We start from the raw sequence: 25,279 nt of genomic DNA, 5'->3' as shown, positions 1-25,279 counted from the left end.
CCGGCTGGGGCTTTTGGGTCCCCAGTGGCTGGTCCCTGCCTGCAGTTAGGCTTTTGCGAGGACGGCTGTGCTTCAGCCTGAAGGGACAGGTGGGTGGGACAGCTCTGCCAAGCCTTGATCTTGACTGCAGCCAGCAGATGACAAAGCGGGGAGCTGCAGGCCCTGATGTGTACGGGCTCTCTCTGCACCAGGGAGAAAATAACACACTGGGAAGAAAATCCTAGTTAGCTGCTCAGCTGTTCCTTCTAAGCATACAGGGTGGTCTGACAAACTCTCAAGCTGCTAAAAACACGCAGTGAAACCTTTTAATATCTGAAAGATTTTTGCCCCCACTATTCCTGTGAAGTGTAAGAAGGGGCAGGGGGTCCATACCATAAAAGCCATTGTGCTGGGGGTCTTTTTGGTCCTCTTATCACTTACTTCCTCCTGCATCCAGCACACCACTGAGAAGTGAGGTGCGCGGGTGGCCAGTGTGTTCAGCACGCTGGCCCTGCCCCGGCCGACAGTCTCTCCTCGCTGTGGCAGCAATGCCGCAATGCCGGTACCTTTGCTTGTCTTCCCCCTGCAGATGGATAGCTCGCAGCTGATCCACTGCCGGGAGCTCGTGGCACATCACCTTTCCACTCTGCAGCCTTCTCTGCTGCCCAATTCTGTATATGTCTACAGTCCCCTCCAGCACACCCTGGTGACCTGTAACAGAGGAGCGTTCAAATGCCAGCCCTCCTCTGTCCCAGGGCCGGGTTTCTCCAAGGACAACGGCAGGCCAGAAGTGCCCGTCACAGCTACAGCCGCGCTCTACCAGCGTCTGCCAGCTCCCAGCGGTTGCAAGCAAGCCTCTGCCAAGCGTAAAGTGGAAGAGATGGAAGTGGACGACTTCTACGACGGGATCAAGCGTCTCTACAATGAAGACATCGCTCCAGAGGTAGTGGCTCTTGAAAACATGGGCTCTGTGTGTGGCGCTGATGTCTCGAGGCAGGAGGGCAACGTTTCCCCTTGTCCACCTCTACAGCCAGTGTCTGTCATGTAGCTGCGAGCGCGCACCACCTGCTCCACCACAGCTACTCAAGAAACCACGCAGAACCTGGCATCCTCTGTCCGCAGCGGGGGGAGAAGGGGCCATACCTTGTCAGGCTGAACTGAAGGGAGCCAAAAAACAGAAAAAAAAATTCCCAACCCTTTTTTGAATTTTTTTCTTGTGCGGCTAATTATAGTTCCACTATTTAAGCACTTAAAAACACAAAAAAGTATAAAAATCTAAAAAAAGACCCAAAAACCAAACAAAAAAAGTAGCAAAAAATTGTTTCTTTCTAGTGTTGTCAGTTCCACTGTTTTTCTGCTCCTGTGTATTGTAACCCATTCTCCATGTCCAAGAGCTCACATCAGTTGTGCCGAGTTGTTCCAGGTTTCCCAGCCAACTAACACCTCTCTGATCCGATTTCCATCTGCTCCTTGCTCTCTCTCTGCTTGCTCCTCTTTTAATTCTCAGCAAGTCTTGTGCATGATGTTCTGTACTACCTGACCTTCACGAAGCTTTCTTTTTCCTTTTGAAAGAAAAAGGCCTTTTCTGTTTTGTTAGCACTTTGGTGTTTAAATGTGATAATATTTAAAAACTGGATTTAAACAAAAGGTTAGTCAGGGAAAAAAAACAAAACAAAACAACGCTTGCAAGCTGCTCCACACTTCAGTGTGAACGTACTCTAGAAGAACACTAGGGCAGCCAGCCACTGTGCTCTGTACCTTACACAGAGGCTTCGCCAAGTTAAAACAGTTTGCGTTTTCAAACACAGAAAGCAGTTAATAGATCTTGTATCACTTGAACAAAAACGGTGGTTTTTTTTCTTGTTTGCACCAAGAAACGTTGCACTCCGTGTGGATTTTCACCAATGCTTGACTGTTGACGTCAAGTGGAAACCTTAAATTCTGCAGAGTCTGTTTTTTTCCCATATGTTTATCAGCTTAGCCTGTGACCAGCACTGCTCCGTGAGGTGCTGGGGCGGCTATGTATGCCTGAGGTTTGAAAGGAGTGTAATTAGCAGCCACAAAACCAAAAGAAAAGACCCTAACCCTAAAGTTTTGTGTTCACGTAACTTCTAACCAAGAGTAAAACCTTTAAAAACTTGTCTCTTCAATGTTACACCTCTGTTTCTCAGAATGACCTGTCCCAATTGTAAGCTCTCTCCACAGCCCTGAGGAAGGTATCGTATTTGGAGCCATTGTACTGATGAAAGCCTTCTGGTAGCAATAAAGAAAGTTGTCCTGGATTCCAAGTTTTGTTTTGTGCTTTTCACCCGAGTCCAGGATCAGTTTTTACCCGGAGCCTGCATGGGAGCTGCTCTGTGCCAGAGCTGTGAGAAAGTGGCTTTCAGGGTGCTGGGCAGCTGGGGTGCCAGGGCAGTTGCAGAACAAACTTGTTGCCTCTGCAACAGGTCCAGCTTTAGCCCTGGCTCTGATGCCCCTCAGTCCCTCCCCTGTCCCCAGGCCGTTGGACACTGCTTCATCATGCCTGTCCCGTAACCATCTCCTCCTCCATATCCTGAACGCCCCCGCCAGAGAGCCGAGTTCCCCACGCCCAGGCCGGCTGTAGATCCCTGCTTGCCTGATATCCCTTCCACTGCAGATCACATCTGATAACGAGAAGGTTGGTACACACGTCATTTCTGCTCTTTTTGTAAGCTCAGATTACCAAATGAATTCTGTCATCTCGCCTTCTTCCTGGCTGGCTTTGGTCTCGTGCGCTTCGGGAGGAGCCGGCCCCTTCTGCCTCCTGTGTTCTGAGGTGCCGCCCTTTTTGTTGTGCATGCTCCACTAGGACAAACTTCCCAGGTTTCAGCCCTCTTCCTGCCCATGTCCTGGAAACCTCCTCCGGAGGCTGCATTTCTCAGAGGGGTGTGCACCTTCCTTCCCTTCCAGCCCTTCCTGGCAGCCTCAGACCTTTTCTCTCTTGCTGCTTCTCAGTTTTGTCCGGCCAGGCTGCTGTGCAGTCCCGGGGCTTCACCTAGTGCACCCTTAGCAGAACACCCCGTCGCTGCGGCGTTTCCACGATACTGGTGCTCACTTCACCTCAAGGTGCGCATCTTTTTCAGTTAACTTGCACAACATAACGGCTCTAAATAAAAATAACCTCCCCAGTTTCCAGCACTAGATACAACAACAGCAGCATGGGAAAGATGAGAGCCGGGTAATTTTCACACCCCTTGACAGCCACGCCAGGCCCCCGTGTTTCTGCGCAGAAGGGAGCCTTTGTGTGTGCCTGTGCTTGCTGCATGCCAGCAGCCGTAAGAACGATCCCGCTGATCCCGAGGGGAGCGGCTGCGTGTGCACTCCGGGACAGGAGAGCCAGGGCTCTCGTCACTCTTCCAACGATACTGGCCTGCACGGTACAAAACCGTGGAGAGAGCTTTGTGGGACTACAGCTTATTTCAGTTGGCCTCCAACAGCGTGAGACATGCTGGGGAAGAAGAGAAGGTGGGGACCAAAGTGCCACGGTGCTGCCATCCCACAGCAGCCCCTTCCACTGGCAGATTCCCCCTGCCCCGTTTAAAGGACGCCTTCCCCCTCCCCCCGTACAGGCACTCGTGAGGATTAACGGCCCAAACCCCTTTGCAGACATGCACAAGGGGGGAGTAGGCACGGGGCTGGGAAAGGAAGGTGCTCGCTTGTGGCAGCTGGCGGGGGCCTGGCTGGAACAGAAGGGAGAGAAGCTGGGCCTAAGGAGAAAGGTTTAGGTGCTGCAGGAGCAGTTCTTCTCTAACAGATGCACTGCAGCCATGGCTGCAAGTTGCCCTGTGAGCAGTTTTCCTTCTCACGGCTTTTTCCTCCCCAAAAGCGACAGGGCAAGAGCAGGTCCTGCGCTGCCCCCGCACCAGCCACGTCCCCGTCTCCCGCCAGCCCTGGCAGAGAGCTCTGCACTGAGCCAGCTGCTGAGCTTGTCTCAGTCCCAGGCGCCCCAGGAGAGCAGCCTCTTTTGTTTGTCGTTGCTTTAGATAAAAAGCAACATTACGGCAAAGGGGCAGGGGTGTAGCTCTCTAGTGAGAAGCAGCTCGTGAGAGTCGCAAAGTTAAATTTACTGTATCATCAACTGCCTTCAGAAATGTGCTTGATAATCACAGCATTACTTCTGGCTCCTGCAATATTCCCCCAGAAACCTTCCCAACCTCCCTGTGCTGCACAAAGCCAGCCAAGCCACAGGCCCAACACGGCACACACCTGCGAGGCCAATACCTACAGGGGCAGGACTCAAAGCCACCCCTTGCTTCCACCACAGCTTTTGTGCTCCTGAGCCCCAAACACACAGGTGCTCCGCCAGCCCCAGTTTCAGCAGATGGCCTTTTTATTTCGTTAGTGCTACGCACAAATCCACACTGATTATCTTTCGCCGGGATACAGGCAACTCCTGCCCCCCATTTGGCCAGCCTACCTCCTCAGGGTCCTGCTGACAGGCTGCTGCCTGGCTGCCCTCCGTAGGCTCTGGGACACTCATGGACCAGCTCTCTGGCTGGGTTGCCCAGCAGCACCCTGTTGCCTTTTGTCCTCCAAAAGGAAAAGGAAAAATCCCGTTTCTACAACTGCAAACGCACCACTTGAACTTGGCTCGCCCCTTCCTCTCTACCTTTGCTGTGAACACACTAGTTTTCAACACACCCTTTCAACCCACCACCATGTGTGGAACGCATCCACTAAGGAAACGCTTAGTTGTGCCTGTGGTGCCTGTGGTACCTTGATTCACCCAACAGCCTGGTCGCACCACGCAGGTGTACAGACTCAACAGGATACAAGGATTAACTTTCAGAACCCACCAACGCCCCAGGCGTCACTGGCTCAGCTCCACTGTGAGCCACAGGCCAAATGCAGCCAGACTCAGGGCACCAGCTTACCCCTCCCGCCCCGGTGCCCACTTGGCCACGGGAGAGTGGCGCTTTGGGGACTGGCCAGCCCGGCTCTCAGAGGCCAGGGCTGGCACACAGGCCTCTGCAGGGGACCACAGCAACGTTACGCGGTGGCCTTCAGCTTTGCTGCTCTCCTGCTGCTGCTGGTGCTGCGGCCACCTGTGTCCCAGGCCAGCTGGGGTCGGTGCGGAGCCCGGGGAACACAGGTCTGCATTGCTGGCTCACAGATTTATGGTGTTTTGCTGCTGGAAAGGTGATGCTCAAAGACAGGCTTGCCTTTGCAAATGAAGCACATCCCAGCAAGATCAGCTCCCCCACGTAGTAAGGTCCAGCTGATTTGGAAATAACCTGCATTGCCAGAGAGAAAAAACATTTCCCACTTCCTATATTTCCTCCCCAGAAAAAAACCCAGGCAATGATGCAGACCAAATGCAGCCCCCACCCATGGCCTTGCTATGACGGTAGCGGGCTGACTTGTAAGCTGCTCCTGCTGTCAGAGCACAGGACTGTCCTGGGGCGCTGCCAGGGCTCCCCAGCAGTCACGAGAGGATATCCCCTGATGCCTGTGACTCCTCATCATAGTCATGGGACCTCCCCACAAGCTCCACAGCTGCCCAGTGCTTCATGCTACGGACCTGCCAAAGGCACTGAGCACAGGGTCTGCCTGCTCTAGCGGTGAAGCCCAGCAGAGGACATGGGTGAGGTGAATGGCCAGCTGGAAGGGAAACCAGTTTCAAATTGCAGGCTCACTTCCCTGCTGCCTCGTGTCCCTCACGAGCACTGGGATAAAACCATCGCGTTCATAAAACCACATGTGTTACTACTCGGCACAGTCCTCCAAAACCCAGGGAGCACCCAAGTGCCTGGCAGCCATGTTTTCACAGCACACTGCTACTTGTTTCAAATGTCTTCCAGCAATAACCCCCACTCACCTTTACATGCTGCGCAGCCGTTATTCTCTGAATGGTTTGCTTTGAAGATGTGACAACAGTAAACTCTCTGCAATTTTCTCCACAACACTGCCTCAAGAGATACCGATACACCTCCTCCACCCACCCTACCTCGCCTGGGGGACCATTCATGAAGTATTTATCTCTTACACAAGACCTGCAGGTACCAAACATGGAGGAGATGCTCATTCCTTGAATAGCTGGTAGGTCGATCCCTCAGACCCCTCTGCTAGGCTGTGAGCCAGCCCCAGCCCACGGTGGCCAACAGCAGCATGGCACCGCACCCGCCCAGCTCCTGCCATGGGGCACAGCCAACCTGGAAGCTGTTCCTAGCCCTGGGTTTGGGAAACCAAAGTTCCTTTTTAGCCTCCAGCAGTGACAGGAGGGTTAAGCCCACAAGCATGATTTTAAACTTGGGCACCTTCTCACTCCTGTGGATGAAACAGCTTTCCCAGCTCTGCTAGGGACATTTGGTGACACCAAGTGACAAATAACCTCTCTGGGCTGTCCAACAACAGGTTTCACACTGCCTTCCCCTCCCCATGCCAACACCTCTTCCCCTGACAGCTGCACACCACAGAGGAAGCGAGCCAAAGGGCACGTCACCATCCCTTCCCCCGCACCACACCGAGGTGTGGGAAAGTCTGTGCCACACTCCCTCAGCTCAGCCCCTTGTCCGACCCGTGTGTCTGGCTGCAAACACCGCTTGCAGTGCCTGTACGTGCTTTTTGTTCTGTTCCCCGCCCTCTGCCTCAAGTATCCACCACCAGATTACGGATGTCAGATGTTTCATCCTGGTTTTCCGCCCGCCCGCCCTTATGGCTCTGTTCCCCATAAATTTAACTTTTTTAAAAAAACCCCAACAAACCAACCCCAAACACCCTTCTGCTGACACCATCTGCCTCAACAACCTGAAGCAACAAATTCCTGAAGTTTACTACCTGCTCTGTGAGAAACTTATTCCATGTTCTGAGCTGATTTCCTTCTTGCTAAGTGCCCCTCTGGTTCTAGTCCCAACGATTTGGTAACTAGCAGGTCGGCATCCACTGTCATCACAGCTTAGCCGACTTTGTAACACAGAAGCACAAATAAATATAGGCTGGAAGGGACCTCTAGAGGACATCTGCTGCAACCTCCAGCTCACAGCGGGGCTGATCCTCCCTCTCATCTTAGCCTTTCCCTCTCCAAACTGAGGCCTCCAAGCCTTTGCAGTCTCACCTGGCAGGCTGCTGCTCCATCCCATTTACCATTAGTGCCCTTCTCTAACTCCACTACGTCCTTCTGGAGACATGAAGTCCAGAGCTGCATGTGGGACTCAAGGCACCAGCACAGCAACACTCTAGAGCTGCAAAATAAAGGCAGTCCATGTAAGTGTTGGCATTTAGTTTGTGCCTATCTGCTTCTCTTCATATAAAGCTTTAAAAAAAAAAAAATTGTATTTGGAGTTTAAAAGTCAACCAACAAAAGAGTTTGCCCCTCTTCAAACCTTGATGCAGCAGCACTACTGGTGGGTCATCTAGCCCTGAGCCCCTCCAGCTGATGAAGAACCTCCTCCTCTGGTACAGCTCAGAACTTGCCAAGGGCAGAACCGCCCTAAAAGTCAAGGTCTTGAGAGCTGCTTGAAAAGCCCAGGGCTGACCTGGCGAACGGGAGTCCATCAGGATACTCCTTCAGTGCTGTCAATCTGCAGATGCGGTCATGACTTCCTACAGTCACACACAAGATTTCAGAGTCACAGGGCACAGCTACAGGGTTAAGATGATGGGGCTAGCAGCACTTGCTATCTATCCTCTTTTTAGGTACGGGGTAGAACAACCCCACCACCACCTAATTTTTTTCTTCTTACTTCAGTGAACCATGCCCAGCCACCCATGATCGAGCCTGGGTCCCAAACCACTGTCATCAGCACAACATGGGTGACCTGACACGAGGTAGAGCCCCGCAGAATAGCTCTATGCCCATGCAGGATCATGAACTAAATAATAACAAGTGACTGACCATTGCAAGAGAGAAGCTACAGCACAGTGGTGGGATTTTACACACTAGACTCCTACCACCAGATAAACCCATGCTACAATTTTTAAATGGAAAGGAAAAAAAAAAAGTTGAAGGACTGAGAGTAACATAAGGAGAGGATTCCCCCCTTCCATAAACAGGGGCGCTGGGGAAGGTCTCACCATGCATAATGCTGCAGGAGCCATCCGATGGGTGGGCTGGCCTCTGGGCAAGTAACCAGCAGGGTATTTTGGCAAGTTGGAGGCTACCATGGAGAGGATTGCAGGGACGAGCCACAGCAAGGCCCCCGGGCCTGAGGCAGTGGTCCCTGATGCCGCAGACTGGCTCAGGCGCCAACACCGAAAAAAAAGACACAGCACTCGTAAACTGGGCGTTTTAATGGGCAAGACATTTTCTCAGTAAACAGTGACCACCTTCATGCGCAGAGACCCTGGGCTGGAGATGATACTCGCCCTGCATGAGGAACAGGAGTGGCTCAAGGACCAGCACGCCCCAATCTCGCAGCAGCCCTTGATGCAAACTTAATGACTGATTTCAGAAAATACATGTCTCAACCCATTGCTTTTTGCTAGGTATGGGTGGCCCAGTGCACACAGAGCACCGCTGCCTAAGCCCTGTCAGAACAAAAAGGATTCCCTCCTGCAAGTGGTGCAACCTGTTCCCAGTTAGCAAGGCACCCACGGAGTTGTGCAGAATAAGGAGAGGAATTAACACGGGCAAGGCTTAATTCAGCAATACCCTCAAGGCCTCAACCTGTGAAGCATTAGCTACTCTGTTTTGTCCTCAGAAGGCTGAATGTGAATTCTAGATTGGACTACCTTGTGGTAAGCACTGGTGGGTGGTGAGCAGACCCCAGCAGGTATCCCCTGAGACCACTGAAGCCTACAGAGAGAAGCAGACTCCCTTTTTGGTATTAATGCAGATTCTGTCCTAAGCTACATTTGTGCAAATATTCATACCCCTTCAGTCTGGGCAATGGTCAGAAATTCCGTTTGCATATCAGGTAAATCATTACAGTATTCGCACAAGGCCAATATTTAATAATTTTTCCAATTGTATCTATAAAGTAACTTAGTTGGTTGCAAAGGTTTCAAGGATAAACAGTTTTTCTGCCACTTTACAAAAATAGCCACCAGCTGCAGGGAGCTTCTAGTGATCTAACCCTTGTCACCAAGAAGTAAGTGCTGAGAAATATTGTGCTTTGAAAAAAAAAAAACAGCTGATTTCAGCAGAGACCTGTGGCATCTTGCACTTCATGCACAGATTGGAAGAGACAAAACCCAGATGATTTAATAGTACCTTTTCCATGGGAGGTTGAAGGAGATGAATTCCTTGACTAAGATTCACGGATGAAAAAAAAAAAATATTCACTAGTATTTGGTTAAAAAACAAGTGCATCACCCCATATGAAAAAAACATCCAAAGAGGATCAGGCTGTCTCCTTCTATCCATCCCAAACCAGCTAGAGGTCACTACACACCAAGTTTACAAGCTTTGTGTTTACCTTCAAACAATACTCTGGCACTTCTCAAGCTTTTTATCTGAATTCACTTCCAAATTAAATAAGTTAGAAAGTTTAACAACTAATCCACATCCAGGATTTTTTAAAAAATAATTGCTATTTAGGCTTCATGAAAATAAAGTCCTCAATCTAAATACAAGTCAGTGCAGTTCAGTTGTGCAAGAAATATGTACTTTGCTCATACAGAGGCAGATCAGCCAAAAAATAATAAGGCCATGACCGTCAAGAACAGGCTGCATCAGTGCAACAGTACGCAACATCAGCCATTCCGCTTCATGCGACTGCATACCGAAAACAGTCACCTAGGTCTAAGGACTTATCTTCAGCACACATTAGAGGAGCACAGGACATACTTGTGATGAAGTCGGGGTGTCCAAAGCAGCCAGACTTGATCTTTAGAGGCAGAAATGAAGTCCTCTGCCTAGGCACATTCACCCTCATCCACAGTCTGTCATTCTATTTGTCATCAGCAACATGAGCATATTATGGCAAAAGAAAAGAAAATGGAGAGGGAGAAAAAAAACCCAAACACCTAACCCAGTGCAATATCTCACATTACGGCCAAGCTCTCTCCTCCAGCCATTACCTCTGTCATTTTTGGTAGCCTCAATTCTGTCGGAGACACGCCAGGAGCAGACAGATCCCACACAGAGACACACAGCACAGCGCACCCTCAGACGCACAGGTGAAAAACAAAAAGGGAAGGAGAGAAGGGCGGACGTGATGGAAGAATGAGATGGCTCTTCTCCTGGCGGGGGTGCCCATAGCCGCAGGATCTTCCAGTGCCCTACTGCCCACTGGGAGAGAGGGTGTGGGGCTTTGGCAAGATGACGGTTACATAAAGAAGAAGCTACAGAAAAAGAGAAAAACAGAAAAGAAAAGAAACAGAGGTTCAGAATTGAAATGAAAAAGTGACAGAGAAAAAAAAAAAAAGGAGGAACAATATTTTAAAGGAAGTAAGCCATGAAGGGAAGAGTGCACTGGGGAGGTGTCATGCAAACCAACTACACCAGTGAGGCCTGGACCTCTTCAAGACACTGACTGATTTGGAGAACAAGTTGACAACCACCACAAAAAGCGACCAAACACCAGCACAAACCTAGAGATGCACCTCAAAGGCACAACACAACCTGTCGGGAAACCTCACATTTCCTCAGCCCCTTCTGTCACATCATTACAAAATGGCAACAGCAAAACAAAGTCACAAAGGCCACGTGAAGACCAAACCATTTGGGTAAAAACATATTTCCTCTCCCTACTTCACGTGTTGGCACTACTTGTATATGTAACCTAAAACATATAGAAGAAATAACTGAGCTTATGCTATAAGGTTATTATTCAATTTGTAATTCAAAAACTGAAATATTTTAACATCAAATAAAGTGACAATATCTAACAGATGCATACATATAATTTGCATTAACACTGTATGTAGGTTACACAATTATTTAGTTACAAACATGGGTTATTTTCAAATAGCAAGGTAAATAAAGTTCTACATCTATAGTTTAAGGCAATCAGGATATTAAAAATGTATACAAATACAATATTTCTACGGCTGTTCACAGCTTTATTTTCTGTTAATTAAAAAACCCTTCATATTTGTACAGTTCCATGCTGACACACGCTGATGAGAGCATCATGGATATCATATACTGCAAATGCAACCAGGGTCCTCGGAGAAGAAACAAATACGCACTCTTCTAACATCTTAGAAGGGCAAATGGTAACCGGATTCAGATGGACATCTGATATGATCACACACAAAAAGACATTTCCATTCTCACTTGGACGTTTTTAGGAGAAGCAGTATGAGAGCTACCTGGAGAAACACTGGTCATGTTAAATAAAGACATGCTTAAAGAGACACACAGAGATACACATCTCCTTGATGGGATTTCAAGCTGTCAAAAGCACACAGAGGGGGTGACACAAGTTGCAGCTTTCAGGCTGCAGAGGAGCCCGGCAGCACCACACGCCACAGGAGATGGCCATTAAACACATCGCCTTGCATGAGCTCAGAGGGCACCTTCCCACTTACTGCCCTCCTGGAAAGGAACTGTGCAACCCCAGTGAGGTTTTGGGAGAGCGAACCCTTATTCATCTCCACTTTTTCGGCTGGCTGCCAGACACATGTATGCTCACCTCTGCAGAGCAATTGCAGCCCCTCTCAGTGACCTGGATTTTGTTTGTTTTCCCATTCTGGGGGTTTGTTCCACGCCCTGGGAACCCATCATCCCAGAAACACACATTACAGTGTGCTTTCCTGCTCCTTTATATTATTTTAAGGTTTGAAATCCACCTTGTCAGGGACACGCAGCATTATCAGCTAGTTACCATCACTGTCTAACACACATTAAAGGCTGCAGTGCCTCTCAAGCAAGGCTTTTGCCCATGCAACTGTCTGTCCACAGCTTCAGGACTGGCTTGCTAGCTCCAAGCGTGCAGAGAAGCTGTGCAGGGTTGCTTTAGGCATTCAACAGGAGCTGGATGTCATGTTCCCTATGGCTTCTTCTCAACATCTCAGCAAAACCAGATTATTGCAGGAAGTTTTAAAGTAGTTTTAACTGTGCCACTTGTAAGTAAGCGGACTTAAAGAACCCCCCAGAAAAACACAACTAGTTTCATATCAGTTGAGAAGCAGAAAGGGTGAAGTCTCTTACTACTGTACTTACATGCAAAGGTGAAAGCACATCCAACTAGATTTGAGTGTATCATTTACTCCATGCAGAATCAGGGGCTACTGTGAAAAAAGGCATAAGTAAAGAAAAGAAAGAAGTGCAGCAGTAACAAGCTAAACATGGCCCAGGGGTTTAAGGAGAAAAAAAGTCATTAACATCTCCTTTGGCAAAAAAACAAAACAGTACCTTTAACTTTTGCAAGTTTACAGTTTATTCCCAGTTCCTCCAAAACAGCTTGCTTTTTGCTGGAGAAAGAAACCCAACCAAAAATACATTAATGCATTTGGCCACAGCCTTCTGTCAAAAAAAAAAAAAAATAGCTAAGACTCAGCGGATTTCCCCTGCCAAGTGTCCCTTGAAGGGCTGTTAAATGAAGCAGGACAAATAAATGTTAAAATTAAGTTTTCTACTTGGCACAAAAAGCTGGTAATTAAGATGAGGACATGCACAGAGACAGCTGAAGCAAAGCATACCGCCACAAGCATTCAATGATGTGCATACGATGTGACTGTAAAAAACTCATGCCAAAAAACAAACTTCCTCCTTGATAACTCAACATTTTAAAGTTGGGTTTGCCAGGAGCCACAATAACCATAGTTTCATTTTTCCAAACAACTCCCTAGCAAACCTCTTTAAGTGGACAAAAAGACCAGTAGGTGCGATTAAAAAAAAAAACAAACCAACAAAAACCAACAACAAACAAACCAAAAAACCCAACAACAATTAAAAAAAAGGAAAGGCTCAACTATTTTATTGGCAACTCATTTATCTCCAACGAATTTTTGCTGGCTGTCCAAGACATTGTATTTAGATGTCCTCTTCCCAAAGCCATGTTTAAGCAGTGAGGGTTAAAAAGTAAGACAACCCAAATGCTGACCTGTAAACACATTTTCCAAGCCAACACTTCAGAAAAGATGATAGTTCTGCCTTTTTTTCCCCCCTTCCCCAGAGAGGCAAGAAATCCCATCCTGGAAACAAGCAAAGAACTGCAGTGCGTGAGACTTAGGTGGAAAGAGTTATTTTTAAGAGTGGTTTAAAGAAAGAAACAAAAGACTACCTAGCTAGGAGTAGTGGAAATGCTGGCTGTACATCAGCAGAAGAGAAAGAAATCCAGAAGTCATAGGGTAAGCATGGCTCGCCACTTCTTAGGAAGGAAGAGAAAGACTCTGTCCGAAAAGCAATGGCATAGAAAACACACATTAAACAGACCAATTTCCACAGAGCGAGGCATGGCTTGTGCTAAATCTCCTTTGCACGTTCAAGGGACGTCTAAATGGGACATTGTCCCTGGTGCAGGAGGGCTGGGGAGGAGCACGGGGAATCTGTGTCCAGGCACCCTCTCTCCCTTGACATGAAATTTGGGATCCCACAGCTTTGAAGTCTGTATTAAGTGTGTGCAGGAATCCTCTTGAAGGCTCTAAAAGGATGCTGAAGGCTATGCCTTCCCCTCAAGCCCAAGTATGTGATTCCATAAGGGCTGCTAAGTCTTGCTACGATCATGCATAGTGAAAACCAGGTACTATTTCAAGTGAGGTTTCAAAGGTTATGGTCAGGCAAGTAATACATGGAAAGCAGTAATGAGAAATGGTCCTTCTCCCAGGCACCTGCAGCACCGCTTGGCTCCCACCGCAGCATTCAGCAGGTAGCTACTACACTGAACTGGAAGGGTGGCTGTAAAAATATGCCAGCACATGACAATAAATCCAAGCCAACTAGTATGATCAAGTCAGACAACAAAAACGGGAACTAATAAAAAATATCATGCAAGTGTAATGGCATGCAAGGTCAGTTAAACTTTTGTTATCTACACACACATACCCCCCTCCCTCTCCCCCAACAGCGGGACTCATATTGCTCTAACACATTAGCTATTGAAGGAACGTGGGTCGGACTGAACTCCAGGGTTTAGCCACGCCGGGGACTGGGCTGTGACCCTCATAGAGCAGTAATTCCCTGAGGCTGGTTTCTGCAGACCCAGGGACCCCTTCAGCACAGGGCTATTGCAGCCAGCCCTCTGAGAGCTGGGTAGGCCAGCAGCACTGAGGACCTGATCCAGGCAATGATGCTCACTCACAGTGCTGGCATTCAGCCCTGACTCTCAGTTCAAATTTGGGGCCAAGAATGATTTACTGCTGATGGTTTTGATGAGAAAAATATATGGTATCGTTACCTTGCCCCTCCACCCTCCCCTGAACTTCCAGTTGCATACAGTCCTGTACCCAATCCTTCTTCCTTCTTGTTCCCACTATGTTATTAGATGAGTTAATAGTTATTCATGTTAAAAAAATGAAAAAAAAAGAAGAAAAAAGAAAAAAGAAAACAGATGGCAGAGACACATTACTGCAAAAGCAGGTGAATGCAGGAACATCCTTGGCTTGACAGGCTTTATGTGAAGCTTGCACTGCAAGTTAAAAAAAGAACAAAAAACAAAAAAGTTAGCAATAATTGAACTCAAAATGAAAAAAAAAAAAAAACGAAAACCAAAATCAAAGAAAGCTGGGAGAGCCGACACCAGCAACCCGCTCTGGTGGGTGGGCATGCAGATGGATTATGGAATTATAAAGAAATTAAACCTCAAGACTGGGCTCTACTGCAGCCTATGACAAGCAAAAACAAAAAGAAAATCTGAAGGGGCAGAACTACTGAACAACCAACCACATAAGTTAGTCAAGGTTACAGTCTGTAACCACAAAGAGGTTGGTGTCTTTAAGCTTCATTTTTTGCAGTGTTCGTGGCTGGAGGGTATGGTTGAAGGTGTCCAGTTTGGGTTACTTTACACAGGCGCTCCTGCAGAAGGCTGTGTGCTTAGCCTTTGCCCAAACTCGTGTATTTCATCTCCAGGCACCATGATGTCTCCCAGCACTTCAGCCTTCACACCCAAGTCAGATCCTTCAGACATCAACAAACCCCTCTTTTTACAGGGTGTTGGGCCAGGCCCCGTTATAAGTGTTACAGCTCAGGATATAGCTGTGTGTTAGAGTTCAGGGACTGCTCTGGGACTAAGCATGGCCCACGATGGCCAGACCAGTCACACACTGGCCTGGAAACTATTATACAGAAAGGAAACTGAAAAAAAGTTTTTCATCTGGTTTTCAGAAGTAGCTTGAAATAAACAGAAACAGAGCCCAAACAGATGGTCCCGGCTCCTGGGGGGGGTTGAGGGTGAGCAAGTAACACAACAGCATGTGTTGAGGCATGCATGGGGCCATCTACCAAACAACAGGCAAGCACCACAAGGCTATTTGCTGTTCCTATTTGGCTTTGCCAAGTCCATTGCCAGGAACCATCTCCAGATTGTTCAGGTTTGAAACAGTCCCATCCCAAAATTCCCAAAATTATGGCTTGGGCTTGGTATGTATGCTCAGCCCCACATTCAGGAAAGTACTTGAGTATGTGTCTACTCTACGGTCACACAAGTGTCTCAGGTACACAGATGTGCTGTCCTGAAAACAGCACACTTCTGTCATCAGGCCAGAGCTGCAACAATTTTAGATGAAAAAAGCATAAGCTACAGGAATCTGAGAAATGCATTACAAAAAAAGTATAAAAAGACAAGTTGTTCCTATAGGAATAGTCCGGAAACCAAAGTGCCATGTTCCCCCTCAAGGAGTTTGGCCAGCAGCAGATTTCACCCTGAGCCTTCCCTCCGGCTTGCACAGCACAGAGGAAAGTCTCTGTTGTTCAAGTTGGAGAAATCTGATCCCACCTTGAGAAAAAAGCATTTCTGGGGAGGCTGCAAGGATCGTGCATGGCAAGGATTTCCTCTGGCAACTGCACAAGAACCACCATGTCAGCACAGAGAAAAGATTGAAAGCCTTACCTATACAAACTGCAGCTTTTCATTAGAGTGCAAGAAGAAACTTAAAGCCTTTAGAAAAACCAAGGTGTACTACAAGGCAGAAGCATCCGCATTTCCCTTTAAAGCCTCCGTTAGTAATTCAGACACTAAAGAACAATTGAAGCAGTTACAGCACCTGGTGTGGAGCGACACTGAAAGGACACACTAAAACACGTGCATGTTCCTCATGACTGGATTTCTGTGAATGCATCAGCAAAGCAGAGACTGTGTTTGTCATGGTCGCTAGAAACATCCATGTATCACACCCACAACATTGTGCATGTGCCAGCCAACTTCACAGAAGCAAATAGCTAACACTGACTACCAAAAGTTACAAAACTCCCCAGACCATTATATACTGCACTGGTCTTACATCTAAGAGGTGAAAAATCTGACTGCAGAGTTCTTAAAAATATTAAGCTATCAACTCCATTTAAGATATAAGAAAAAGGGTCTTTAAAATTTTCCATTCTTTCTTGGAAACAGGTCACCATGTCTGAATTCTCATGTGAGAGGAGACTGGTGTTTCAGCCTATCCTATTTACAGGCATCGTCACAGAAGGGTATTTCAGCATGCTTAGAGGTTAGCTGCTGACACTTACTGTTTCTACAGTTCAGCATGACACTGATCAGTCTGTAATGATTTCTTTACCCAAGCAGAGCATGCAGCACACAAGCACTCTGTATTACAGCAGGTGCCGAAGGCCAGGTTCTCAGTTAGCATAAAGCAGCACAGCTCCATAGGAGCTACATCAATTTACATCAGCTGAGGAACTAGCCCTAGGCCCTCCTCACCTTCCCTGGGGAAGCCAGGGGCAGAAGCAACAAACGGGCACCGAATCAGCAGCAGAGACAGGGAACATGCAGTGAGTGTCAGCAAACTTCCCAAAGTATAAAAATATACTAGTATATATGCAATACAACAGAATCTCATAGGCTCACGCTGTAAGACAGCTCAGACCTGGCTTAAGTTCACAGGTTAGCAAGGGAGATAAAAGTTTCTGTACCATATCCCTACTATCATTTTGGTTCTTTCAACAGTGACAGCTTAGCATTAATTCAGTAGGTTACTCTGCCAGAGTCTATTAAGGAATGCACCCCTTCGCTATTGGCTATTAAGAGAAGCCTGGAACTGTCATTTTTGTGTGTGGGTTAAAGAAGCATTTTCCAGCGAGATTTACTGCATTACCATCTTTACAGCTTTCCCGATTGCAGTTATCAACTATTGCCGTTATCACAAATGACCCAGACAGGACTTGCATGAGTACCCCCTTACTAGGTACGGAAAAAGCAAATGGGAATTATGACAGGAGGCCTCAAAGGAGCCTCTGTTACAGTAACCTGTCTTGCTGTGCTAAACAGTCTACTTCACCTCTGCAAGGTTGGTCTGGTTTCGCTGTACATATCACATCTAAGTGGACCTTGTGTTCTGGCTTTTAAAGCACAGTGAAGTAGCCAGTATCATGTAATAAATAGGGGGTCTCTTGCACTAATAGCAAGCTAAACATAGCCAGCTCCAACTACAGGCTGCAAGAAGGAGACTGCATCAACTTGGGTCAATCTAGAGCTCAAGGTTTTCAGTGGAGCTCTGCAGTGACTTAACTCTGAGCCAAAGCCAACAGCAATGTTCCTCCAGTTTCAACGGAAGCAGTCAGGTCCAAACTGAGCTCATCTGAAAATCCTGCCTCCAAATACTGACCACGGGACAGACTCTGTCCACAGATACACTTGGTCCCTACTAAGTTGCTGGAATCTCAGAGTACTGGAGGGTATAGGATTATACTCCTAGCATACGAATAGAAAATAGTAGAAAACAGCGCCGTTATCTTTACTAAAAGGTACAGGTTTTTTAGCTTATTATGTCAACTCAATACAACCACAAATGCCATTTACCTGCAGTTACGGTACCATAGTAGTTTGTTTTTTTTAAAAAAACTAACCCAAAACTTCTTGTCTTTAACGCAAGCTTCAAAGTACTCACTTTTGGCACTGGCATTCCCCATGTAAAAAAAAACATGGTGGTTTTAGTTTCTAATCTACTTCTACTTAAAACTATAACCTTAAGGAATGGGAACGGGAACTGAAGACTAGTCTTGGATGAAAGAAAGGACGGGTAGACACCTCCTTAATAATTTTGGCTCAGGCAGATAAATCTGAGTCCAGAACATCCCAGAGCTGTTCCAGAAGATGCTGGACAGATCACAGGTCAAACCTCCACCATCCGATTGCTCTCCCATACCAGTCAGACTTCAACATAAAATTAGATGTCCCTGGCCCACCCTTTAGAAAAAAATATTTTATTTGATCAGGCTGATAAAAGCCCAGTTTCCAGTCTGGTAATGGGGAAAAGCAAATACAGACATGCAGCAAAAAAGAAAAAACAACCTCCCAAACTGTGATAAACCCTACAAAGGACGTGGGTGACATCCGCTTACTTTTTCTTGTCCTTGTCTTTCTTGGTTTGTTGAGAACCTGCCTGCTGAGCCTGTGACTGTAATAGCTGAGCTGCTGCCTTTTTCTTTTGAAAGTTGTTCAGCTCTTCCTCAAGTTCCTTCTTTTTGTCTTCCACTTTTTTCTTCTCTTCTTGGTGAGTCCTCTTTAGATGGTCAAACTTTTCGTGAAGCTGCCGGGACAGAGACAATGAGAATTGGACAGGAAGAGAAAAATGTTTCACCCTGATTACTGGTAATGATGCCTGAAGTGGTTCCGCTGGCACTGAGGCCCCACTGTATTAGTAACAAGACATTGGCCCACCCCAATCACATCTGACTTTGTGAGAAAGGCCCTGCAATTAACACACACTTCACACACAGATGGCGGGAGTTTAAGTTGCTGTAAGAACATGACAAGTCCGGACACCTTCAAACCCCCACGTTCCATCCCTCATTGCTTTGTACCTAGCAGACTCTCTCATGCTTATGCAAAGCAAGAAAACGTGGTCATTCAGGGTGACACACGTCTCTGGGGCTCTTTGTACCTCTGTAAAAGTACATGCTCCTCTGTGAGGCCCAAGAAACAGCCCCCTCCCCTAGCGAGGCATGTATGTTTTCTCTGTCCCCCAGTAATCAGTGCTGACCTACAAACACTGAGCAAGGTGCTGGTAGGGCAGCTCTCAAAAAGCTCTGTCACTCCCTCTACAACTATGCTGAGAGGGACTTACTGCCCTCTGGGACGTCCTTATCTGCTTACTGAAAGCCTCCAGAAAAATGTGACTGCTAAGTGGCAGCACTGGCTGTACCATAGCTGAAGATCCACTGCAAATTAACATTACTTTGAGTAGCAAACCTATTCTCTCCTTTGGGTGGGACTGAAGAGGTGAGAGAGCAGAGAGGACTTCTACAGCACAACAAGGCTGGCATTTCTGTGGGGTATGTAGCCACAGCCACTGTTACTGTCACAGTGCAGCACCTCCCACTTGCTCCATGGTATATATCCTCCTCCAGCTGCCCAAAACCAGGGAATACTCCTGCTCCTTTTTATAGGCACAGAAAAGTGGCAGAGGACTTGTGTGATGGGTTCACACCACAAGTCTGTGGCAGGAATGGGAACTGAGTTCATTTCTGCTTCTTGCGACTGTTTATGCACAGCAACCACCTTTGCAGGCTTGATGTTGGAAATCTGGATGCTCACCTTCTCAGAACTCTCTTGGAGAAGCCCCAGCCTAAACCCTCATACACAGTTCTCTGAGTTACAATATACTCACATCTTTCTCTGCTTCCTTCAATTCTGCTTCCTTCTCCTTCACTCGCATGACGAACATCTGCCTCATTTCATCCTCCTTCTTCTGGAGCTCGCCCAGGAATTCATTCCTCTTTGCTTCATAAGTCTCCTGGAGACTGTTAAAAACACAGAAAAAACAAACAGTCAGAGCTGCGTTTCAAGCCGAGTCATGAGTTTCCAGCCTTTGGGGATCTTACTACATTGTCTTGTCATAAAACATAGTCAGAGGCCCCTGACTACAGCAGAGGCATGATCACCTCTACGGAAACCGGTCCTAGCTTCCTAGGTGGCAGCAGTGGGAGACAAATTGCCAAGATAAAAACCAAGCACACTGGTCAGGATCCTGTAAATCACTTAGCAGGCAGAAGGACTGTCCTCAAAAAGAAGCAGCCACTACATAAGCATCTACAGCAATCCCTGATGCTCACATGGCTTGAGCTGCTTGAGTTGCACCTTCTCACTTCTCCCACTGTTGGTGCTGAATCTCTTCATTTGAAGCGCAAGATGTGTGGAACAGACATGGGCATATCAGAGTGTGAAATCTGGCTTCATGTAGTTCATTAAGCGTGACACTGACACAGAGCAAAACTAATTTTCACTACTCATCACTAATGGATTCAGATCAGGGGCTTTATTTAGATAAAGCCACCTTGGGAGACCTCTCTTTCTCCTTCAGCTGTCAAGGGAGGCTAAGCCTTTGCGAACGAGCAGCAGTGTTCCTCCCCCAAATAACCACATTACTGGATTCCTTCATTCCTTTATTCCCCCCTCTATTTCTTGGCATTCCTTTATTTCCCCAGCATTGAGATACCGCAGCAAAGATCTGGGACACAAAGTATGTTGTCCATGCACCTCTGAGATTTTCAGAGCCTCTTAGGAACTCTGGATGCCAAATTCCTCTTCATTTTATTCCTTAAATGGATTTGGATATTTCAGCCATAATGATAGTGTGGGAATGTTAACTATTTCCCCCAAGATGTTTTTTTGAAAATGCCTTTTTTTTAAATGAAAACTCCACTGATATCCATTGCATCCATGTGCCTAAGGAACACATAAACCACTGGACTAGTACAACATCTTAATTCCATTAAAGCCAAGCTTTTGTCTTTCCTGGCACACGGTGGAGTTTTTGGTGGCTTTTTTGTTGTTTGTTTTCCTTCTTTTTTGGGGGGTGGGGTGGGTGTTGAGCTTGGGAACAAAACTTGACAGATAAACCCAAGTATCGGGTTTAACACTGCTAATTGATGGGCACTTCAGTTGCCTCCTAAAAACTCCACAGACAGGACACCCAGAGCTGCTCTTGCACAGCACTGGCCACCCTGGAGGAATCACACGATTCCAGCTGACCACACCAGCTTTCCACATGTTGAAGCAAAAATGCTGATTCTAAAAATGACAAAAATCTTTTCATAGGCAAACAGGGCAAAAGGTATTTTGGATTCTTAACTGAATCAAGGATCAGAACGCTCACAGCAGATACACATCAGGAGACTTGAATCAAAACCTCCCTAAAATTCAGTCTTGGATTTAATCCTCTGACTGTGGACACAAACTTAGAGGCATAAACCCTTCTGAAGGGTCTGGCTAGCGCCTAGGAAAACCCTGAGGGCAGATTAGTGTTCACTGCTCAGTGAGCAAAAATTACATCTGCAATTAGTGACACACTATACTAGGGAGCAGCAGAGCTTTACGGACTGAAACAGAAAACTCTGCACACTGCTAATCATATCCTGTATTGCAAACAATTTCTTGCAAAGCTCATTTCCAAAAACACAGTGCTGGGTGATGGGCAAGCAGGAAAAGGTTGGCAGGAGTGAGGTTGGCAGGGCTTGCTGTTAAATTGTCCCAGGTTCAATGTTAATCCCAGCTTCAAGCTTAAAAATTTACCGCTAACCTAAAGCCAGAAAGCTTAATTCTCTACTGAAGTGACTCTGACTTCCAGAGAAGCAAAGTTCTCAGAGAAACTGGCCCAGCAACTCCAGGCTGCATATGAAAAAAACCACTTAGAGCCTTAAGGAATAACAGTCCAAACCAACTGGGATGTCTGCAGCTTCTCACAGACAAAGACGACAAGGGAATTTGCTTTTTAAGTATACAAACATACGAACCTAGATTACAAGAGTAACTGGATTCCCCAACACACACCCACACACTGAATGATGCCCTTGCAAATAATATTCTTTTAAAAGAAGTATTTTGAGTAAATTAACCAGAGCAGCAGAGAAACCAGGCCACAGATGCAGGACAGCTGAAGGGTCTCCATGCAACACAGGACTCCATTTCATGGAGCAGATGCCTACATGGGCACTGGTGCTCCCTCCTCACCTCCTGCAGCTTGAACAAGCGGTGGGGGCTCTGCCAGCAAGGCGGGTCTCACAACTATTGGCAGCCTCCCTTTTTCACACCTCGCACAAGCACCCACACAGCACCAATGGTTTGCTGGGGTTTTTAGCCCTGCTCACCCCGAGATTTACAAAAGGCTCCCTGCTCCCAGCTAAAGAGCGGCGGTCCCTGTGGCTCCCAGGGCCCAGACCCAGGGAAATGCATGCTTTTGATCCCTGGTCTCAGAAGGAAGAACAGAAAGAACCAAACCTACTGTTTTCCTCATTTCAGGCATACATCAGCCTCAGCCAAACAGCTTAGGATCATGGGTTTTGTTTGTTTATTGGAAGGAGGCGGCACCCAGAGAGAACTGTTCTGAACTAGCACGTACCAGATGGAGAAATTCTGTACATTTTCATTTCCTTTCTACTTATAGCTTGGTCAAAAGAGGCCTCGTGTACAGGAAGCAATGGAAATTCCTCAGATTCCTCAAAGGGAAGGGCTGAGCCCATCTTAAGTCATTGCTCTCCAGAAAGGAAATCCAATAAAGCTTCACACTTGGGCTTTGTAACAGAACTGGGCTTGACTGATTCCAGAGTTTCTATGCCTCAAAAGAAATGCAGCTGCATAAACTCAGCAAGTCACAAATAAAACCCTGAACTGATGCAAACTCCATGTCATAGCATAGACCTTGCTTGGCTCACCATGGACTGCTATGTTCCAGAAACATGGACACAAGGCCCCCAACTCTGCCTTCTGCTGTGGAGCCCACCTGGCTTTCCCCTGTTGAGGATCAGAGATGAACCATGTCTGCAGCGATCTGCACAAGTCAGCTGCGTGTCTGCCGTCTCAGGGATTGGCACACCAATTCCCAATATGCACGTGTGTTATGGGGGTAAACCCACACTGGTGCACATTTAATTCTGACCACCTTCCCCTGGGGCAGAGAGGAGCGTGGGATGCTGCTAAGGCAGCGGGTGAATTTACTGGGGAAAAGCTGAGGAGGAATGGGAAACAGGAAATGAAAGGAGAAAACAAACACTCCCTCCCAAATTCCCACACAGCTGTTGTCCCTGGCTAATGACTTGGGCTTCAGACCAATAAAACTGTCGGATAGCATAAACACTGTATTAAGTAAAAAGCCAAACCTCAAGCATCAGACCACAGTACCCTATTCACAGAACACTTTGGACCAGCTGTGAAAAGCTCTAGGAGGGTCAGCAAGAACATTTATCTCAGGATCTTCCCTTTGGTAACCAGTGATACCTCAACACATGAGTTACCTTCATCTCAGCATGGACACAGCTGCACTTTTCAAGCCCAGCAATTTTACGTGGCCCTGACTTGCAGTCGAGCAAGCTGGCTGCAAAACACAGTCGAGTCTGCAGTGGAGGAAAGGGGGCACTAACGTATCACCTGACCATCTCAAGCCCTGACCTACTTCAAGGGCAAAGCATTGGGAGGAATTTCTGAAGTGATTAACAAACTCACTATTCAAGAGATTCACTCAAGTCTCCACAAGGCTCGCAGTACTGCCAGAAGGAAGAGGAGTGTAAGCTTCACTTTAGATTGGATAGTTCACAGGTTTTAGGAAAGCAAGAGCAAGGGTGGAGGGGAAAAAAATATATTTAAAGAAATCAGCTTTCCAACAGCAAAATTAAAATCTGCGAGCTTAAAAAAATGAGAAGTCAACAATGTAAACAGTTAACTGACATTAACTGTTCCCAATAGGACATGCCTACAAGCCTTAATTATATACTACAACCAACTCTCTCACTGTATCTTACAGAAACTTGTCCTCTTCCATGATGCTGAGGACACAAAGAAACTAGGAAACAGTAGTGATCCTCATGGAAGGCTCTGCATTACAGCAGCCTCTCACCCACGTAGAGCAATGGACAGTTTCAAACATGGACAGCAAAATCAGTTTGAAGAGTCCAATGATGAACTGCCCTCCACACCGAGTGACAGGAGGAGCATTTGGAAATCAATCCTTTTGACACTTTTTAGTACTGGCTGACAGATAACAGGTGGGAGATAGACTGAAAAGCACGCACTTGTGAGTGAGGGCCAGCAGCTTATATTTGACATGGCAGAGCAAGGGATGCTCAAACAAGGGCGCAAAGAAAACTGATACAACTTAAGCAACAGGGTACAGATAGATCCATGGACACATGCTTCTTCCTGTGAAGCTTTCCAAGTTGATCTGAAATGGGTCATATTCTGCCCTCAAAACACATCACCTTCATGCACCCTGGTGACATTTTGCAGGCTTCAGGAAGCCTGTATAGCCCTGCTGCAGGGTTGAAGGCATTTTCAAAATCTTAAGGCAAGAATCAGCTTTCTCAACCACCCAAGCTTTTCCTGGGCTGCTCCTGTACAAATTCTAGGCCCTGAGGGCAAGATTGCATTGCACAAGGTTTTCCTCCCCAGCCACACTTTAGATCTCAGCTGCTTTAAGTGACCATGCCTATTCCCTCCCTGGTTCTTGCAAACATCAGCAACCCCAATACCTCCAATCTCTCTGATTGTACAAGACCTCAGTTACGCCTTCCTACCTGAAAGGCTTGCTGTCTGGATCCGTGTCCTTGAATCCCATCTCTTCAAGTTTGCATCGCCTGTACAGCTCATAGTGTCGGGTGTGCGTCTGCTCTCTCAAGTCCTCCATGTTCACTCGGATCAGCATCTCCCGCAGCTTCACAAAGTCACAGTGATTTTCATTTTCAACTGCAAAAAAAGACAGATCATCCATAGAGAGAACGTTAAACCCAGGAGCCAGGCTCCCCCTCTTTCCCTGGACTCGGGCCCTGGTTTAGCAAGCCTGAGAGCTCTTCAGGCACACATGCAGAACTCCAAGTCAGCCTGCACCAAAATGCCTTGCTGAACTGGGGGTGAAGCTATCCCACGCCAGCACACAGGCACCAGTTCAAGGCCCTTCAGTGGATATGCAAGATCTCTGTGTTGCCCATCTGTCACAGAACTCCTGTCTTCCTGTGCATTTCTGCATCAGCAAGGTGATGATCCATTTGCACAGAGGATTTCACTTCCCACTCAAATCCACTGTAAATCCAAGTGACCAACAGTGGTCAACAAAGTCTCAGTTTGTAGCAGTGGTGAAAGGAAAGCTTATGAGAAGACCGGCTATACCCTTTCCATGCCAGCTAACCTTACGAAGGAGCCCTAAACCCCTGCTCCTGGCACTGAAGGGAGGCAGCACAGAGCATAACATAGCTTCCCATAACAACTTCTATTCAGAGCAGGGTCTGGTGTGCCATGGTCAGCCCCTGGCTGAGGAGGATGTTCAGCCTGCAAAGGACCTGAGGCCAGAGGGCTGCACGCTTCAG

General features: G+C 47.2%; 2 protein-coding genes across 6 annotated transcripts in view; one reads left to right on the top strand and one right to left on the bottom strand.

The window, feature by feature from the left end:
• Nucleotides 1-2,261, top strand: part of CCNI (cyclin I) — a 34,250-nt gene extending 31,989 nt beyond the window's left edge. The window contains exon 7 of the mRNA XM_074823428.1: nucleotides 569-2,261. Within this exon, the coding sequence (XP_074679529.1) occupies nucleotides 569-1,027 (459 nt within the window). The 3' untranslated portion in view covers nucleotides 1,028-2,261. The remainder of the gene's footprint in view (nucleotides 1-568) is intronic.
• A 5,951-nt stretch (nucleotides 2,262-8,212) lies between these two features.
• The window catches only part of SEPTIN11 (septin 11), a 59,353-nt gene continuing 42,286 nt past the window's right edge, over nucleotides 8,213-25,279 (bottom strand). Inside the window, exons 7-11 of one of the 5 annotated variants that reach the window (XR_012623174.1) lie at nucleotides 24,494-24,662; nucleotides 19,597-19,729; nucleotides 18,329-18,516; nucleotides 13,113-13,221; nucleotides 8,213-10,224 (exon numbers count right to left, since the gene is read on the bottom strand). Coding sequence is in view for 4 of the 5 variants with exons in the window: in XM_074823424.1 (XP_074679525.1) it covers nucleotides 13,173-13,221; nucleotides 18,329-18,516; nucleotides 19,597-19,729; nucleotides 24,494-24,662 (539 nt within the window). In the remaining variant the exon portion in view is untranslated. Of the gene's footprint in view, nucleotides 10,225-10,700; nucleotides 14,457-18,328; nucleotides 18,517-19,596; nucleotides 19,730-24,493; nucleotides 24,663-25,279 lie in introns of those variants that run through there. The other 4 variants (XM_074823426.1, XM_074823425.1, XM_074823424.1 and 1 more) reach the window with 4 other exon arrangements.

Source organism: Strix aluco, chromosome 4 (assembly GCF_031877795.1).
Source record: "Strix aluco isolate bStrAlu1 chromosome 4, bStrAlu1.hap1, whole genome shotgun sequence".
In the NCBI taxonomy this organism is placed as follows: Eukaryota; Metazoa; Chordata; class Aves; order Strigiformes; family Strigidae; genus Strix; species Strix aluco.
This window is presented reverse-complemented; position numbering and strand designations above follow the sequence as displayed.